Below are 16,193 nucleotides of genomic sequence, written 5' to 3'. Positions count from 1 at the left end.
GATATCTGAGCGGCCGCTTACTCAGAGAGGTAATAGGGCTGAATGATAAGAGATAAGAGATAAGCTGTTCCCTGACAAGACTGACATTGTTCAAGACTGACTGCTGATTACTTGTTGCACAGAATAATCTTCGTTTGCTCTATCGTGAGTATCAACACAGTCGTGTGACCAAATCTTGTAATTTGTCACCACACTACCCAGTGAGGCGTTGCAGTAAGGGTTCGGATCCTTTGCCGTCATGTACAACTCCATAGTAAGCATCGCTTAGAAATGGATGCTGCCAAACATGATAAAGGACACACTCCTACTGTCTAAAAGTTCGACAGAAAAGGTTTAGAACTACATTGTTAGGTGTTGCCATTAATCCTATATGGGCATTTCTCGTATTGAGGTTAATGATGATGACGACTCAAGTGTGGCGCATTGTAAGGGAACTGCTTGGCAAGTTGGCATAGCCTAATAGGATAGTAATCCGGCATGCGGTACGGAGTAGGTAGAGATCCTTTTGCTCCGCATCTCAGCCTGACACCTCCTACGGTTCGTGCCTCAACGAAACCCGAAGACGCAAACATGGTTAACCGCGGCGGAAGAAGTAAAGCTTGTAGAACCTGCAAGCGAAGGCGCGTTAAATGCGGTACTTGTGAACCACCTACCATTTTGGGGCATGTTCACTAACGCTCAATGTAGACAATGGAAAGCCACATTGCCAGCGATGCGAAAAGGCTGGTCTGAATTGTGAGGGATATGTCACATATGAAGAATTCGTTGATGAGACAAAGAGATTCTCTACAGGCAAACCTACAGTCAAATCTGGGGAGCTTCAATTGCAACTGGCTCACAAGCAACAACAAGTTTGTCGTCCGGTCCGTCCGCTCATCAACGAGAATGACATAATTCACGCTCATCTCCTCTCGAAGATCGAGGGAGTCATACCATTAATGACCAACCTCGAATCACTCCCCTCTTCTTCCTCAACACGATCTCTTGCTATACGGGCACTGGCAGCGGTGTACTTTGGCAAGACTAACTCTGACAAACGTATCTTTGACTTGGGGACACGAGAATACGTGAAGGCGTTGAAAAAGGTGCACACGGATTTGTCGAGTTCAACAGCTGCCCTGGAGTGGGACACGTTGGTGAGCGTGCTTTGCCTGTGCATGTTTGAGACTATTGCTTTTACGGATAAGAATGGTTGGTTAAGACACTATGAGGGAATCTCTCAGCTGGTATGGAGCCTTGATGACTTTTACACCAGATATTTCACTGATCATGGTTCCGTGTAGGTCAAGCTGAGGGGTCCGTGGAGGCATCGGACACCTCTAGACAGAGAGCTTCTACGACAGTGTCGCTTCGAGATTGTAGGTCCCATCCGCTGTCATATTGAACCATAACTGACCTAGAAAGATCGTATGTGCACTGATAAAACGCTGCCATTGCTACCTTGAAATGGCTGATTGGCAAACCATCCCCTGGCCAGCAGATGTGCCAAAGACCTCCAGCGACACTCTCCACGAAATATTCGCCCGCGTTTCAGGTCAACTTCATGACATGGATATCTTGGAAAGAGGCGAAGTCGATGATGACTTTGCGGACCGCTTGCACCAGCGTGTTGAGACAACCCTTTCAGATCTTGAAGACTGGGGACTGCTTTACCATCATCCCCGCCCTTTGTCAGGTTCGATACCAAACAATGAGGCCCAACACACTGTCAAAGACAAGGCATTACTTGCGCTGCAAAGAGCCATCATTCTCTGCATGTCAGACCTCTGCATGAATCTCAGAATCCCTTTAGTGGCTGAGATACCAGTCGCTTTTGAGGACCAACAGACCATCAGAACGGCTATTGCGATTGAGATATGCCAACTGGCAATTTCAAGTCTCGGTGAGGAGTCCACAGGGACAGAGCCGCTACTGTTCATATTTCCTCTACAGATTGCATGCATGAACTTGCTAGCGGGAAGCGCTGAGCTGAAAATGGCTGAAGAGGTAATGAATGATGTTATTGCTGGTACTCATGGGTTTGAGATTGGACGACGGCGAGAATTGAGGTCGTGGAGGCTAGATTGCTCTTGATTGTATAAAATCTATATTGAAGTACTTAACACCCATTGAAAGCAAACGATGATGTCCCCATTAATGGGACCTCAGAGGGCTCGAATCATGAGCCATTCGAGCTTGGCTACCTTCTTCTCGTCCTTCTCCTCTCTCTCACCTGACTTCTTCTGCGACTTGGCTATAGCCTTATCTTGCTTTTCTAGTAACCTCACTCGATCCTTTTCCACTTCCTTCAAGTCCTTCGTCCGCCGTTTCTCGATCTCGCGAACCTTCTTGTCGCTCGCATCCTGCAACTTCGCATCCGCCTTGGCATTTATCTCCGTGATCTTATCCTCCAACCCCACGATCTTAGTCTCGTTCTCAATCCGACTTTCCGTATCCGAGTCGTAACGCTCTTCTATAGACCCGATCGGGTAGTTGTACTTCTCCGCTGCCCTTTCGCGCTTATCAAGTCGCTTGTCCGCCTTCTTCTGTTTCTTCTCCGCCTTCCTGGTTTGCTTCATCGCGGCTTGCTTTGCGCTGACGCGATCTATTACGTTGCTGCATTTAACCGGGGGCTCTACATCGAAAGACAAGGCTTCCACGCAATGGCTGATCTCCTGAAGTCTTTGCAACGGCTCAAGGCTTCTGGCTGTGGCCTTGAGGCGTCGCATAACCTCTTCATCTTTCACAATCTCCATCTTCAAGCCCTTCGGAGCAAAAATGTCACGGTTGACTCTTTCAAGGACCCTCTTGGGTCTGATGTATGCTGTCGCGGCTGTGGCAGTACCGGCAGCTAGACCGAGGCCCAAGGAAACTCCTTGACAAACAGGATCAGGCACGAAACCTAGACCATCGCCAGCAATTAGCATGGCTTTGAGAGGCGCGGGCTCGGCGAGGGCAACGTTGATAGCATCAACGATAGCCATGAACTCGGAGGAAGAGATCCCATACGAGTCAAGAACATGAGGGTATGCCCTGATGAAAGGGGGCGTAGCTTCCAGGCCACCTCCAATTGAAGATGAAGGAAGGACAATAGGCCGAGACCAAGGCCTGGTCTGTTGCGAGATGCGGGGCATGGTGTTGTATTCTTCATAAGTTGGGGGAGGTTGTTGGTGGTAATGATGGTCCTCATACAGGAGGTCCGGCACAGCTGAGGATTGCTGCTGATAGTCTTTCTGATCCGAATACATGCTTTTGAGTAGGGTCAAAGTCTTGGGCGTATTGAATGGTAATGAAAGATGAAGAATAATACGCGGAAAGGATGAGCAGATTTTTATCTGAAGAGAAAGAATGCCCAGTGGATGTGTCTATCAACACTTACAGCAACTGACAAGAGGTTCTTCCCAATTGGGATCATTGCTCGAGATGGAGGCCATCATTCAGGTCAGTGACACTGGAAGCAGGCGCTAGACCGCAAATGGTTGATTGTGCGAGCAGTGCTGCGCCGTCTTACAGCCGCTAAATGGCTGACAACAGTGGCATTGATCAGCGGTCTTGACCATCCCAAAAGTAGCTGATTGCTCGACAAATCGTTTGGACTTTACGCATCTCTTGGATATAATTGGATTAGATCGGGGTCAAAGGACCGACATTCCCAACGAGATCAATTAAGGTTGCACACAAAAAAGAGCGACTCAAATGGCATCAAGTCCTGGGACGGTTCGAGGGAGGCAAGGATTCATGACACCCCCAAGCCAGGTGCCTGTATAGAAAAGGTTTGAATGCTATCATATCAATTTTTTAATTATAGCAGGAAGTTCCTCCATTCCTTCCAAAAAAGCCCCGAATTCGCCTTTGATCTTTTCCATATCCTCATCCACATCATCCGTCCATCGATGGATGTAGATCGTCTTCATACCTACAGCCTGCGCACCTCTCAAGTCATACGCATGCGCTGCAACCAAAACGACTTCCTCGGGTTGGAATTTGACAAGTCTCAAAGCCTTGTTATACGCCTCGGGGTCGGGTTTGTATGTGCCCAGTAACTGGCTCGAGAAGAGCATGTTGAAGTTAAGTCCAGAAAAGCGAGTGAGGTCGAGCTGCAGACGTGTAGTGCCATTGGCGTGAACGAACACCTCGAGACCGAGATCATTACGGATTGACTCAATTGCTTGTCGAACTTCTGGCCAAGCTGGCTGAGCATGCCAGGCATTGATGAGCTGTGTCTTGACCTCTGGGTTGAAATGCGGTTTGTGGTCTGGCATTCCATCGAGTATACTCTCCAGGACTCGGATCAGGGTGTCGTCAATATCCTCGGGTTCGAGTTGCTGGGAAAGGCGCTCACTGTTGGCAATGAAGTATTTTCTTCGCCATTCAAGAGCCAGCTTCGAGGCTTCATGCTTGGGAATAGTGGGGGGTAATGCGTTGACGACACTGCTGTGCCAGTCAAGGCAAGTGCCCATGAAGTCGAAAAAGACTGCCTTGACTTTATTTGGGCTTGAAGACATCGTATCTGGTAGAGGTCGAAAGTGCATCGGCATGGGAAGTGGTTTTGTATCCGTCCCAGGTTTTAAATGCTGACAGTACCATGATATGATTACCAATTGTGCAGTGATGGCGCGTACTAATCTGACAGGCGACATGACTCTGTTATGATTGGCTGTCCTGGACAGTGTCTTTCATTGTATGACATTGGACCAAGAGACCAAACGGAGAATGTGTCACTGAGTAATATATCAATGAATCAGACTGTGAGAAAATAGAAGCCCATCCAGACGACTGGCATACAAGTCGACATCAATGCTACAAATGGGAATACCTCAATTACACTTCAGAAACGAACGAGTAGGTGGTATAAGTGTACTGCAATAACGCCATTAAATCATTCAAGTGGTATAAGGACAAATAAAACTAGAGCATGGGTATCTCAGATCATCATGAATCGTAGAAAGAACATTCTCAAACCACCAACCACGCGATCACTGCCAGTGATCCTCCAACTGCCACCGCAATAGACTCCGAGCTTCCTGAAAGGCTGAACGCGCCACTGCTCTCGTCCTCCGACATGTAAGTCAAAGTATTCGGTGTAGCGGGATAGTAATCGTCGTTGAAAGTCGAGTTGAGCGTGACCTTTCCTACTGCGTCGCCAGATTCAAGTCGAATGTATGTTTCCACTTCGTTCTTCTCCAACATGTCCTCTGTCACAATAATTTCTCGCGCGCCTCGGATCCAATCGCCGTATCCGCCATAGCCAGAGTGCTGTCCGTAGCAGAGATGGATGCCGTTGCCTTCGATGTCCATGCCATCGAGCTTGCTATCCCAACGGTAGCACCATGTGTTTCCGTGGTCGTGACCATAAAACAAACCGATGATTCCGGGGATAGTGACTAGGGCTTCCATAAAAGGTACATCTTGGCCACCGTATGGGCAGTCGTAAGTTGGGGTACCGTCCGCGCACCATCCGTATCCCTGTTGAGGGACTGGGGGGTCATCGTTGATACCAGGCTGGTAGTTCTTTCGAATACCAAGCTCTGTCTGAAGCGCGACTGTTGCATTGGGGGGTACGTGAACAAAGGCAAGTGAAGGGATGGTTTTGTTGTGCTTGCTTGTCAGCTCGGTGCTGGTTTCGTTGAACCAGTCTACCACGCTCTGATCAACCCAGTTCTCCTGCCAGCTGCCCTGGTAATAGTTTCCGCCACGGCTATCGAAGAACCACAGTATAAGCTGAGGGCTACAATCGGATGTATCGGAGCAGTCAGAGGGATAGACTGGAAGGTAATAATTGGTGGTGCCTGACTTTGTCTCGTTGACCATTTTCTGAGTGCGTGCCCCTGGCCACATTTGCTCGCGTACAAGAATATCATCACCATTGATGTTGTAGTTATGGTCATGGTTACCATAAGTAGACGCCCAAGTGAGACTGCGGTTGATCATAGGCTCAACAATCATGTCGATATAGTGTGTGCTGTTGTGTTTCCATGTTGAGTCACCGTTGATGAGATCGCCATTGAGGACTACCAGATCTGGCGTGTCGTAGTCAAGCACTTTGTTGAGCACCTCGATTGAATTGCGGTCCTGTTCAGGGCCTGTCGAAGATTCATCTGTTCAAGATTGTCAATCACATGTTTCACTCATGAATAGTGGCGAGACTCACATTGTCCGAAATGCATGTCAGAAAAGATGGCAATCTGAAAGGTACCATCTTTCTTGAACTGTAGCGGGTCAAGCTTCGAGTTGTCGACATCAGCACCACTGACTAGCGCTGCGAGAGAAGCCGATGCGATGATCTGCCGTCTCATTGTGATTTAATTGGCGATATCCACGGTAAAGCTGTTTAAAGATGGATGTCGTGATGATCCTTCTGGGCATTCTGTTGTTTGACATCATGGCTGAAGGATCATTTAAGAATGTCGACAAAAACATCGATGCGTCATCCCTCTAAACTTTCGATTAAAAGGAATATCTCACGATCCCCAGACGAGTTAGACCTGAAGTAGGGGAACAAGCTAAAGAGGGGCATATGCGACATGGATAGCGAATTTCGTAACGTGCAGACGTGGTCGACAACAAGTGCCGACGACACCTTGGTGGCGCTTGTTCTTTTTTTCCTCCGAATCTTCAGCAATCAATTTCACGTTAGCGAGTTATTAGTCCGGTCGAAAACAGGATACGGGACATTCGGGAGTGTCTTTGGTACGTCTTTGAACTTTGGATGCCTTGGATGAGACATTACTAGCGAGTTTTATACATAAACCGCGACCTTTTCTAACAAATGATCGATACCGCTTGAACTGGTCGATCTGTTTACTTAGCAGGGTTCGTTCCATGATCCATCTTTGTCCTTAGAATCATTGGAGGATGATCCGATCGATTTCGGTTCCGGATCCGAGATGTGGGAGGAAACTGAGAAGACCTGAGACGGCCCGAGCACAACGAGTCGTCATCCCGAAAGACTAATGTCACATAGCGCCAATTTTAAGGACGCAATAATGCCCAATAATCTTGGTCTGATCATTAATCTCTGCTCAGTTGCCGCGTAATTGATACCGTCAATATTAGCTAAGCTGCCTTTCGCACGTAAATGCTCGTACGAGTCTTTTGTTAGCGAGACTGTACTAAGGGGAAGCCTGTCTGGTCAAACGAGGTGGAAGCCCAAAGTAGCAAGCCAGCACGCGCCCACTTTCCGTTGTGGGCGGTAGATCTAACTTGCAAAGAAAGTCCCACGCCTTAGAAAAGCTTGAAATGATCCTCATTTACAAAAGAATGCATAGTGTCTACTTCTCACGTGAGAAAATACCACATGGCTCATGGATTCTCTAACTCTCGTGTGATATCTGATGTTGCGGACCTGCCACTTAGGAGCAAGCGCCTTAGAAACCTTGCAGTATTCTATCAAGATATGCCGAGATTGGCAGGGAATCGCCTACGTGCTGCAGGGTCACGGTATGAATTGATCAGCCTACACGACGCATTCAACGAAGACTCTCTGCGGGACTGCCGACTAAGCAATGAAGGACGCGACTCAGGTAAGCATCTCCGAAGGTGTTGAACTTCATCCAGATTATAATTTTATCCTGCACCCATCGCAAACGGACCTGAATTTTACGTCTATAATTTAACGGCAACGATCCATTTCCAGGGCACAGGGGGATTATGAAGCAGGGCGGCTGAATGGGTTTCTCCTGACCATTCAAAACATCGACATCATCGTCACAACGAGACTGGCGGATGCTTACACGGCATTCAATGTATCAGGTGGCACGAATAAATGACACATCAGTGTTGTGGGAAGATATTACCAAGAACCCTCATTTGTCGTTGCGCCCGTTCGCGGAAGTGAATAAAGTTAAAGTTCTTGTCTGAGACTGAACCCTGAGTTTTAAATAACTGGCCAGATGGATATGTTATGAAGAATTGGTATTTCGTGTTTTATTCATCTGTCAATCTAACCCATTTATCTAGGAAGGTACTTTACAATCCTCGAAAAATGCCAACCCAGTCAGTATCGTGCGAAATAAAAGTCGTTTTTCACCGTCTGATCCCGAGATCATCTTTTTACGGGAATCCTAAGCCCGTCAAACGAGTAATTCTACTCAATCATCCTCAGATCGTCTTCTCTCACCAGACCCCCGCAACATCTCTACATCTTCTTCGCCAATCGACTGTCCTCTCGACGCAGGTTCATCTTGCTGAACTTCGTGTGTATGCAGTTTCATATTAATGAACATGAACCACAGCCCCAAGTCATACATGATTCGCAATATACCACCCACAACAAAGGCAATCCAGAATTTCCCGCTCTCAGCAAGCCCTCCAGTAAGCGATGGACCAGTAGCCATGGCCAACGTTCTGAGTGTCGATGTAATGCCCATCACGGCAGTTCGCTCTTCAGGCTTAACCACAGCAGCAATGAAAGCTGCTCGCGGTGCTTGGTCCATGTTGTTTAGACCCATGCGGATGAAGAGGAGTATAACCGTGATGACAATTCCGCTCGGGAAGGGGAAGAACAGCACGGAGATCGAGGATGGTAGGTGGGTGAAGACCATGGTGTTGACGAGACCAAGATGACGAGCTAGGGGGCCCGCAAAGACTGTCGAAACCGTGGCCAAGACCTGTGCGGTTGAAAAAATGTCTCCAAGTCTAGCCTTGGACAGCGAAAACTTGGAATCCATGAAGTATGTGGTCAGAGACTCTGATACCATGCCGTCGGCCAGGGAATCAACAGTAAGCAAGAACCACAAACGATACATGACGGATCTGGTACCAGAGGAAACGCCTGAAAATCGACTGGTGGGTTTCGGGGTGTTTGAGGCGATAGATGTTCGCCTGCTTCCGTCTTCGTCCTCATCAGATGAATCCCGAAGAAGTCCTTCAGCTAGCTCATCTGACGCTTCTGAAGCATCTTCATGATGGGCAGCTTCGGTATTGCTGCTAACGAGCAATGCGAACACGACGTTCAACCCACCCATCAATACATAAACCCAAAAGGTCGCATGGTATGCTGCTACGAGATCCCATCCCTCCCGGTTTGCGAGCTTCTCGACAAATCGCCCTGCCAATGCTGTCCCCGACGCCGCTCCGAGACTGGAACTAGTAATGTACCAAGCCAAAACATCTGCTCGAGTCTTTGGGTTTGTGATGTGAGACAGCATGGACTCTTCGATAGCTCGGAAAGGGCCAAAGTCACTACCGCTGGCACTGATGACACCGACAATAGCAGCTAGCAGAAGGACCCAAAAGTTCTCAAAGAAAGAAAAGATCAAGCCCGAACAGGCCATCAAGATTCCACCTGCAATAAGGACTCTTCGTCGGCCGAGTCCATCGGCCATGAGAGTGACAATCAAACCAAGAAAGACATCACCCAGGAGTGTCAAGCTCATAAACAACCCAATGCGAAAATCGGAGAAACCCAATTCGGAGAAAAATTGGGCTATCGTAAGTGTAACGGCTTTGAAGGCGAACATACGACATGTTCGTGAGAGGATGATAAGCCATGCATCTTTACCAGTGGTATACACGGCTGAAATGCCAGACTCATGATATAGCCAGCCAACCGTTTGAGCGACAGAAGTTCTTTGAGTCGCCATCACAGTGAGTGAAAAAAGATGAAGAGACAAAGAACAATATTGAGAAAATATGAATTGATCGCATGGTCAATTACCATAACTAATAATTGTCTGTCCAGCCTAGTCTGCGGGGTGCGCCGATCGGAGTTATCGGCGCCGTAGTCGGCCAAGATACACCGAGTTGCCTCATTGAGAGTAATGGTGTGCTGAATTACTAAGATGTTGGGTACTGAGTCAGAGGGATTAACCTGGAGCATTAATGGAGTTCAGTTCTAAAGCCGAATCTCGGTGTACCGAAAAGAGAATGGATGATTGAATTAACGCTGTAAAATATGAATATTGTTATTACTATTTGAAATAAGAATTCTAGTTGTACAGCCGATGTTGAGTTACTGAGAAACAATCACGTTTGTTAGTTGAAGATATTATTGTGCTACTGCAAATACCTAGGGTAAGATGAACCAGAAAACAGTTTGCCTTCATGTGTATCTGTGCTCAGTACTGTAATTCCAAATTATGAGACCAAACTCAAATTAGTACCTTATCCCCGAATAGCTCAGCTGGAAGAGCGTTCGACTGTAATTGTAAGCATGTCATCGAAAGGTCACTTGTTCGATCCAGGTTTCGGGGATCCATTATTTTTGCGGGTTTTACCAATTCTTTTGTCCTTCATTCATACCCAAATCTTGCTTGTCGTTCTTGTTGGCATTGCTTGGCTTGAGTCAAGATACCTGTAAACAAAAGCATCTATTGACAAATGATTGGCTCAATAACAACATATTTAAACTTTGCTGATTGTGAAACCCCCGCATTCAAATTCATGTTTAACAACATCAAGATAAATAAAACAATATGCCGACGTCCAATAACTCTTTACCCGCATGGTATCATCGCCTGGCTCCTCATTTCAAGAGTGGAGGAGTGGTTCTTCCATGGACTTTCGACGAAGATATTTCCGACCTTGATGAAGATGAGACCAGTAATTACGATGGTCCTGACGCTGCATCTTTTCATCAACTAAAAGAGATGCGAGAGCAGCGCAAGCAGGAACTACAGAAACGAAAAGACTTCGTCCAGAAACAGAAAGACAGAAATCGCCAAGATGAGATAGACAAAGTGAGGGAAGTTCAGATGGCATACGAAACCCTCGAGTCTTCCATGCCTGCAGAACACAGCATGCCTGTCCTCGGTCCTTTAGACACCACGTTTGAACTTTACTCAATCGACTACTTTAACCACTTGTACGATCCTACTCCTTCTGGTAGCCGTAAGAAATACTTGAGGTTTCAGCATGCGGAAGAACAACCGCAAGGACCAGGAAATAACCTTCTTCTCGAAGGCATATTATGGCTTAACCCTGATGCTGAGACCAAACTTGCCCCATTCTACCCGCCAACTCAGTCGAGTTTACAACATTACAGGCTTGACACTGCCGATGGAAAGTTCGCACTTATTCTTCAATTTGTTGATAATAACTATTTAACTCTTCGGGTCAGTCGAGACCTCGTCTTCATGAACAAGCCGCAGGAAGCGACAGGGCCACAGACATTCGTATTTGGAGGAATTCGAAATGACTGGGGAAAGCAACTACAAGCGTTTGCAAAGATGTCTGCTCAGGGAAGAGAGGATATCTTCCTTTCCAATATGTCAACTTGAAACAAGCTTGGCGGTACATTCACGCTTCCCGATTATGTCGAGTTTTGGTCTGAGACGGATAAGTTCTCCAACGTATTTGGCTGTTGGCTCTTGATCCCGCCTGCATGAAGACTTATTTGATAAAGGGTGAAGGGAGACGTTCCTATAGTTTGTCGTCATGATAGCAGTGAAAACGGTGTTTATATTATTGGCTCAATTCTGGTCAACTGCTGCACGTGGAGAGGATGGTAGATCATACAGAGGTACACCGTTACTTCAATTGTATTCAAGTTTATATGTTACCAACTACGCATATTGTCCCAGAAACAACCTACTCGTCGGCGTAAGGGTCAAAGCCTTCAACACCGTCACCGGCAGCATCCTTGAGGGAGTCACCAAACTCATCATCCAACTTGGGTCCAACACCACCATTCCAGTTCTGGAGCATCTTGTCTCGGAGACCAACATCGGGCCAGTTGTCCCATCCAACGAGAGGAGCCTTGAAGAACGAGCCAGTAGGGTTCTCGGGCTCGTTACGATCATCGTCATTTGCGAAACGGTAGCAGTGGGTTCCGGCGCCGTCCTTGTGGTAGACGAGAAGAGGGCTTGTTCCGTCGATAGGGAAATCGTTGCTGGCGCCACCATAACCACCATGGCATGAAGGAGCGACACGAAGGACTGTGTCGTCCTTGGCGAACACGACGATGTTCTCCCAGTCGTGGCGGTGACCACCGGCGAAAGTGGCTAGTGCACTTTGATCCTTCTCGAAGTATGTCTCATACCTGTAATTCGACCATTAGCTCGGATGACATGATCACAAACATAAAGAAAGCCTTGCATAATAGCACAGATGCCGTTGTTACAGCGCTTGCGAGAATAGGTGTTGCTGTTCTCCAGCTGTGGAGGATCGCGACAATCTCCCTGAGGGGTACCCGTGGCATCGTGGCCAGGGTTGAGGTTACCATCAGGGTCAATGGCAGCAGTCTGGTAGCAGCCATCACTGTCAAAGTCGAGAGAAGGTTGGAACTTGAGCTCAATCTCATCCGCACCTTCAGGAAGGGCAGTGAGGACGTCTCGCTTGACTTGCTTGGTGACGGGAGAGGCGTGAACTGATGCCATAGCACCGAGAAGGGCTGCGGCTGTAAAGAGCTTGTTCTGCATGATGAAGGTTGTAGGATGATGTGGTGTTGGAAGGAAGTGATGGCGGTGATGAGGATGAGAAGTGTTTACCGAGAGGAATTGTAGGATATATATACTCAATGCTCTACTCAGCCCGTTGTCTTCGTATATCAACCATTGATTGATAAAAAGGCCCCCATAGATGCTTGTACCGCTGATCCCTCACCTTCAAGGCATCTTTCATACTATGAAGTTGCACCGACGCTGATCACAATAATGCTCCAGTTGTCCTAATTGGCTCTAGTATAAGATTCTCTGCAACTTTACCAAGAATATTCTCCTTCTAAGCCAAGTTCACTAACACGTGGAAGCACAACAACAAGATTGAGGGAACGTTGCTTTTTGCTGGGCTGAATCCTTCCATTATGCATTGCACTAGTCGAGTAGGGACGGCCTGGGAGTTCCGTTTCAGCCATGTTTCTTTGAAACATGACAGAGTCAATTACATCATACCTTTACAAGCTACGGTGAATACTTTATTAGCCGAATATTAAATCGGGATGAAGGATTAGAGGTGATCGGCGCGACAAGTCGCATCACAGAGCACGTGGGTCAACCAAACAATTGTAAGGCTGCCTCGACCGCTGCGACACTAGATCCTTCAAAATAGCCTGCCTAAAGATGTGGAAGAAGGGTATAACGACTGGAGTTTGGAATTGTAAAATTAAGATGAGTTTGAGTCGCTGTTTGCTCGATACCTTTTGTTTTCCATAGTCAGTTTGCGCTCATGGACCTCATCGGGAACAGCAATATATCGGCTGAATGATATTTTCCGACTGGTCTGCCTTACCAGATTCAATCTAACGACACAGCCTCATACACATATGAATTGGGCAACTCGTGTCTAATTCAGCTCCACCTAGGCATGATGATCTCGGAAAACTACCTATGCAGGGGCTCCCTTCGCAACATCCTAATCTGGACTAAGCAAGGCTCTTCGGATGCTACTCGGCAGGTGTTCATGGCTACTATGATTCGGCAATTAAGCTTAACAGAAGACGAGCTTATTTTCCGACGTCACTATCAACACTCTGATCGGCGGAAGGATTCTTGTGCAGCAGTTCGAAACTTGGCCAACCAACAACTCCTTAACTGATCGGCATCAGCTGCACAGCCCTGTGGAATCTCGTTTAGGATCGGCAGTGAACACGGCATGAATCTGTGAACTTCGGGACCGGCACTTTTACCGCCCTGCATTAAATGAAAAGTCGATGATGATTTATTAACACCCGATTCATGTTGTGGGTGAATTGACCGAGATATTGACTCTTGGCACCCAAGTAACTTGCATGTGGTGATAGCTATCCTCCTGCGCTTAGACCCATTGATCGACATTGAAGCTTAATCTAGGCATCAGCGTTGAACCCGTACGACGTAGTGAGACCAAATAGGAAATGCGTGTGGAATCCCTAGCATCGTATCTTTCGCAGAAGAACAAAATAGCTTTACCTCGAAGTATAGGTGATATTCCTACTGACCCTCTACCGCCCAATCAACTCAACGGGGCCTCAGATGCAGCAATTGTAGCAAAGAACAGTTTCGTCCTTCCCATTATAATCATCCGACCATTTCCTACCAATTGAAAGTTGGCTGCATTCATGCCCGTGTATATTTTCCCGATGAGTTTGCCTGAAGGATTCCAGACGTGGACACCATCGCCGCATCCTGCATAGACATTACCTTTTGAGTCACAATGGATACCTATAATAACGCATCAGTCAGAGTCGAATATGTCACTGGAAAGTGAGAAACGCACCGTCAGGTAAACGCGATCCCACGTATGCAAAAGTCTTGCGACTATCCCAAGATCCGTCCTTCTGAACATCGAATCGGTAGCTAAACCCACGGTTAAAGGTTACGCATGAAAATCATCGTGTCCATCACTTACATTGATGCGGGACTGGTAGGATTCACCCCGAAAAGCCCATTGCTCAGGCCTGTATCAGTGATATATGCGTGCCTTCCATCTGGAGAAAACGTTATGCCTGTAATTCATCTTTGGTCAACCTCAACACTTATTTACACATGGTCTTCTGTAGCTGACTTACCATTTGGGGCAGCGAAGCCGTCGGCGACAACAGTCAAAGCTCCTGTATCTGGCTCAAGACGATAAACTTGGTTTCTCAATCCCGGCTCAGGACGAAAATGCTGCCAATAGCCATACATTGTATCAGTGAAGTAGATGTGCCCGTTTCGTGGGTTGATGGAAACGTCATTAATTGAGTTGAATTGCCTTCCGAAGTAGTTGTTCACAAGCACTAGGGGATTGATGTTAGGTACGATAACATCTTTTATGTCATATAAATGCCTTACTTGTGGTGTTGTATGGCCTTTCCGGATTCATTAGGTAAAGAGCTGAAGGGATGTTTTCTCCTTGGCCTTCGCCTGCAAAGATGATTTGGCCTTTGTAGTTTGTTCCACCTAGTCTACAGTTAGTTGAGCGTTATATGTAGGAAGATTGATGTTCCATGCCATTAGGATTTATGACTTGTGGCTCAGAATCAACCACTGTTATATCCACATGACTTTGTGTATGCGAGCCATTTCGTAACGCTTCAGCGTCTGCTAGGGAAATCTTCTGGATAATGGATGACTTCTCTAGACCCGTCCCGGCGTCTGGAGATCCAGCTGATTGCACGAAAAATACTTCATCAGTGGGTGGATTCCTATATTATTGAGAATTAGCTTGGTATTCACGCCACTTCTGTTTCCAAGGGCAAGGTCAACGAACCATACTACAGCCTCATGAAAGATAGGGTCCTTGTCAGAGGTGGCGAGCAGCGTCAATGTTGGATTGTTCCCGATGACGTCTAGAAACTCAGCATCGTAGACGTGGAATGGTCGTTCCAAAAGAGATTCGTGTGTGACTCCCGGCCACAGAAACCTCTAGACCTCGTCAGCACGAATCCCACATATTTCCACTCTAAAAACCTCACCGTTGTAGCATTGGCTTCGCTGGGTGGTGGAACACGTTCCAGGACATTGAAGCGTCTTTGGTCAATTGCCTGAGCTGTTTCTGGTAACCTTTCCAGGTCGATAACAGCCGTCTTAGGCTTTGTCTCACCAAAAATTCCATAAGCGAAAGGGATCAGGGCTCCTATTATCAAGACCCCGATAGTTAGAGTCAATGAAGTAGACAAGAATGGCCTATCGTCTACAGCCTCTCTTTTCGCTTGATGCCCTTGGCTACTTTGACTCTTAGGCGTCGACACACCCCGCTTCTGCGGCATTTCTGGGTCGTCGTTACAAAAATGAGTTTTGTCACGATCTCTTGAATGATTCAAGTTGATACGGTTTCTCTAATCTTCCTGCAAGCGGAGAATGCGTGGGTTGAGTCTGTCTTGTATGCGTTTCTGTACGGTAGGAACTTTTTCTATCTCCAACATTCGGGGTTCTTTTCAAGCGGGGCATTATTCTTCGGGCAGGGCTGGCTCGGTTCGGAAGTGCAGTTCGGAAACAGTTCCATTCCATTTAAATGTTATAAGTAGTGAATAAGTCATACTTTATGGAATGCATTCTGTGTCTTTGTCTTCTCATTTTGCCAATTATTAAGTTAGAAACGCTGAAGTCTCTACTGAGCAATGCAGACGAAATTACGAATTATCTCAGGCTGCACTACAGTGAACAGTCCACTGCAATACACTGGAAATCTCATCATGACCCTGGCCCGGTCGAACTACCCATTAAGGTAGCTCTTACAGCACACGTCGTCCCTGTTAGAGGCCCGTAAAGTTAATGCCTTCTGCCTAGTATATAGCAACGGTATTCTAATTCTTCTTCTCCGCTACTGAAAACTTGGAATTGATGACATCAATTGGTCTAATTCTGCGTAAGCTT

At 47.0% G+C, this 16,193-nt stretch overlaps 8 protein-coding genes and 1 non-coding gene across 9 annotated transcripts; 3 read left to right on the top strand and 6 right to left on the bottom strand.

Moving 5' to 3' along the window:
• Positions 1 to 570: 570 nt before the first annotated feature.
• On the top strand, positions 571 to 2,073 carry EDB82DRAFT_524456 (uncharacterized protein; the record flags this gene model as incomplete). The annotated part of the gene is made up of 4 exons (XM_025734895.1): positions 571 to 634; positions 688 to 1,226; positions 1,284 to 1,358; positions 1,405 to 2,073. 4 exons carry the CDS (start codon positions 571 to 573, stop codon positions 2,071 to 2,073), a joined length of 1,347 nt encoding a protein of 448 aa, XP_025585656.1.
• A 31-nt stretch (positions 2,074 to 2,104) lies between these two features.
• On the bottom strand, positions 2,105 to 3,345 carry EDB82DRAFT_499046 (uncharacterized protein). Its single transcript, XM_025734894.2, has one exon. It carries the CDS (start codon positions 3,225 to 3,227, stop codon positions 2,145 to 2,147), a length of 1,083 nt encoding a protein of 360 aa, XP_025585655.1. The 5' UTR covers positions 3,228 to 3,345; the 3' UTR covers positions 2,105 to 2,144.
• A 304-nt stretch (positions 3,346 to 3,649) lies between these two features.
• On the bottom strand, positions 3,650 to 4,559 carry EDB82DRAFT_499045 (HAD-like domain-containing protein). The gene has a single exon (XM_025734893.2). It carries the CDS (start codon positions 4,515 to 4,517, stop codon positions 3,765 to 3,767), a length of 753 nt encoding a protein of 250 aa, XP_025585654.2. The 5' UTR covers positions 4,518 to 4,559; the 3' UTR covers positions 3,650 to 3,764.
• Positions 4,560 to 4,935: 376 nt separating this feature from the next.
• On the bottom strand, positions 4,936 to 6,554 carry EDB82DRAFT_555601 (Metallo-dependent phosphatase-like protein; the record flags this gene model as incomplete). Its single annotated transcript, XM_025734892.2, has 2 exons — positions 6,131 to 6,554; positions 4,936 to 6,077 (listed from the first exon to the last, which is right to left on the bottom strand). Exons 1-2 carry the CDS (start codon positions 6,273 to 6,275, stop codon positions 4,936 to 4,938), a joined length of 1,287 nt encoding a protein of 428 aa, XP_025585653.1. The 5' UTR covers positions 6,276 to 6,554.
• Positions 6,555 to 7,882: 1,328 nt separating this feature from the next.
• On the bottom strand, positions 7,883 to 9,644 carry EDB82DRAFT_499042 (major facilitator superfamily domain-containing protein). The gene has a single exon (XM_025734891.2). The coding sequence runs from the start codon at positions 9,561 to 9,563 to the stop codon at positions 8,070 to 8,072; it is 1,494 nt and encodes a 497-aa protein (XP_025585652.1). The 5' UTR covers positions 9,564 to 9,644; the 3' UTR covers positions 7,883 to 8,069.
• A 443-nt stretch (positions 9,645 to 10,087) lies between these two features.
• On the top strand, positions 10,088 to 10,173 carry EDB82DRAFT_t147. Its single transcript has one exon. It is a non-coding gene; the product is annotated as a tRNA-Tyr (tRNA).
• Positions 10,174 to 10,286: 113 nt separating this feature from the next.
• Positions 10,287 to 11,516, top strand: EDB82DRAFT_171398 (uncharacterized protein). Its single transcript, XM_025734890.2, has one exon. It carries the CDS (start codon positions 10,395 to 10,397, stop codon positions 11,196 to 11,198), a length of 804 nt encoding a protein of 267 aa, XP_025585651.1. The 5' UTR covers positions 10,287 to 10,394; the 3' UTR covers positions 11,199 to 11,516.
• EDB82DRAFT_536356 (necrosis inducing protein-domain-containing protein) lies at positions 11,509 to 12,472 on the bottom strand (the record flags this gene model as incomplete). Its single annotated transcript, XM_025734889.2, has 2 exons — positions 12,000 to 12,472; positions 11,509 to 11,952 (listed from the first exon to the last, which is right to left on the bottom strand). Exons 1-2 carry the CDS (start codon positions 12,336 to 12,338, stop codon positions 11,509 to 11,511), a joined length of 783 nt encoding a protein of 260 aa, XP_025585650.1. The 5' UTR covers positions 12,339 to 12,472.
• A 1,028-nt stretch (positions 12,473 to 13,500) lies between these two features.
• Positions 13,501 to 15,718, bottom strand: EDB82DRAFT_171379 (uncharacterized protein). Its single transcript, XM_065607117.1, has 8 exons — positions 15,293 to 15,718; positions 15,088 to 15,242; positions 14,829 to 15,022; positions 14,670 to 14,777; positions 14,405 to 14,614; positions 14,245 to 14,341; positions 14,113 to 14,192; positions 13,501 to 14,057 (listed from the first exon to the last, which is right to left on the bottom strand). The coding sequence occupies exons 1-8, from the start codon at positions 15,584 to 15,586 to the stop codon at positions 13,849 to 13,851; spliced, it is 1,347 nt and encodes a 448-aa protein (XP_065464826.1). The 5' UTR covers positions 15,587 to 15,718; the 3' UTR covers positions 13,501 to 13,848.
• Positions 15,719 to 16,193: the final 475 nt, after the last annotated feature.

This window comes from Fusarium venenatum (assembly GCF_020744135.1).
Source record: "Fusarium venenatum strain MPI-CAGE-CH-0201 chromosome Unknown EDB82scaffold_2, whole genome shotgun sequence".
NCBI lineage: Eukaryota > Fungi > Ascomycota > Sordariomycetes > Hypocreales > Nectriaceae > Fusarium > Fusarium venenatum.
This window is presented reverse-complemented; position numbering and strand designations above follow the sequence as displayed.

Excerpts from the sequence above, each read along its gene's own strand:
- EDB82DRAFT_499046 (XM_025734894.2), bottom strand. The coding sequence starts at position 3,227 with ATGTATTCGGATCAGAAAGACTATCAGCAGCAATCCTCAGCTGTGCCG.
- EDB82DRAFT_499045 (XM_025734893.2), bottom strand. The coding sequence starts at position 4,517 with ATGCCGATGCACTTTCGACCTCTACCAGATACGATGTCTTCAAGCCCA.
- EDB82DRAFT_499042 (XM_025734891.2), bottom strand. The coding sequence starts at position 9,563 with ATGGCGACTCAAAGAACTTCTGTCGCTCAAACGGTTGGCTGGCTATAT.
- EDB82DRAFT_171398 (XM_025734890.2), top strand. The coding sequence starts at position 10,395 with ATGCCGACGTCCAATAACTCTTTACCCGCATGGTATCATCGCCTGGCT.
- EDB82DRAFT_171379 (XM_065607117.1), bottom strand. The coding sequence starts at position 15,586 with ATGCCGCAGAAGCGGGGTGTGTCGACGCCTAAGAGTCAAAGTAGCCAA. Across the intron at positions 14,615-14,669 it reads AAGGCCATACAACACCACAA|TGCTTGTGAACAACTACTTC; the intron begins GTAAGGCATTTA and ends TCAATCCCCTAG. Across the intron at positions 14,058-14,112 it reads GGGATCGCGTTTACCTGACG|GTATCCATTGTGACTCAAAA; the intron begins GTGCGTTTCTCA and ends GCGTTATTATAG.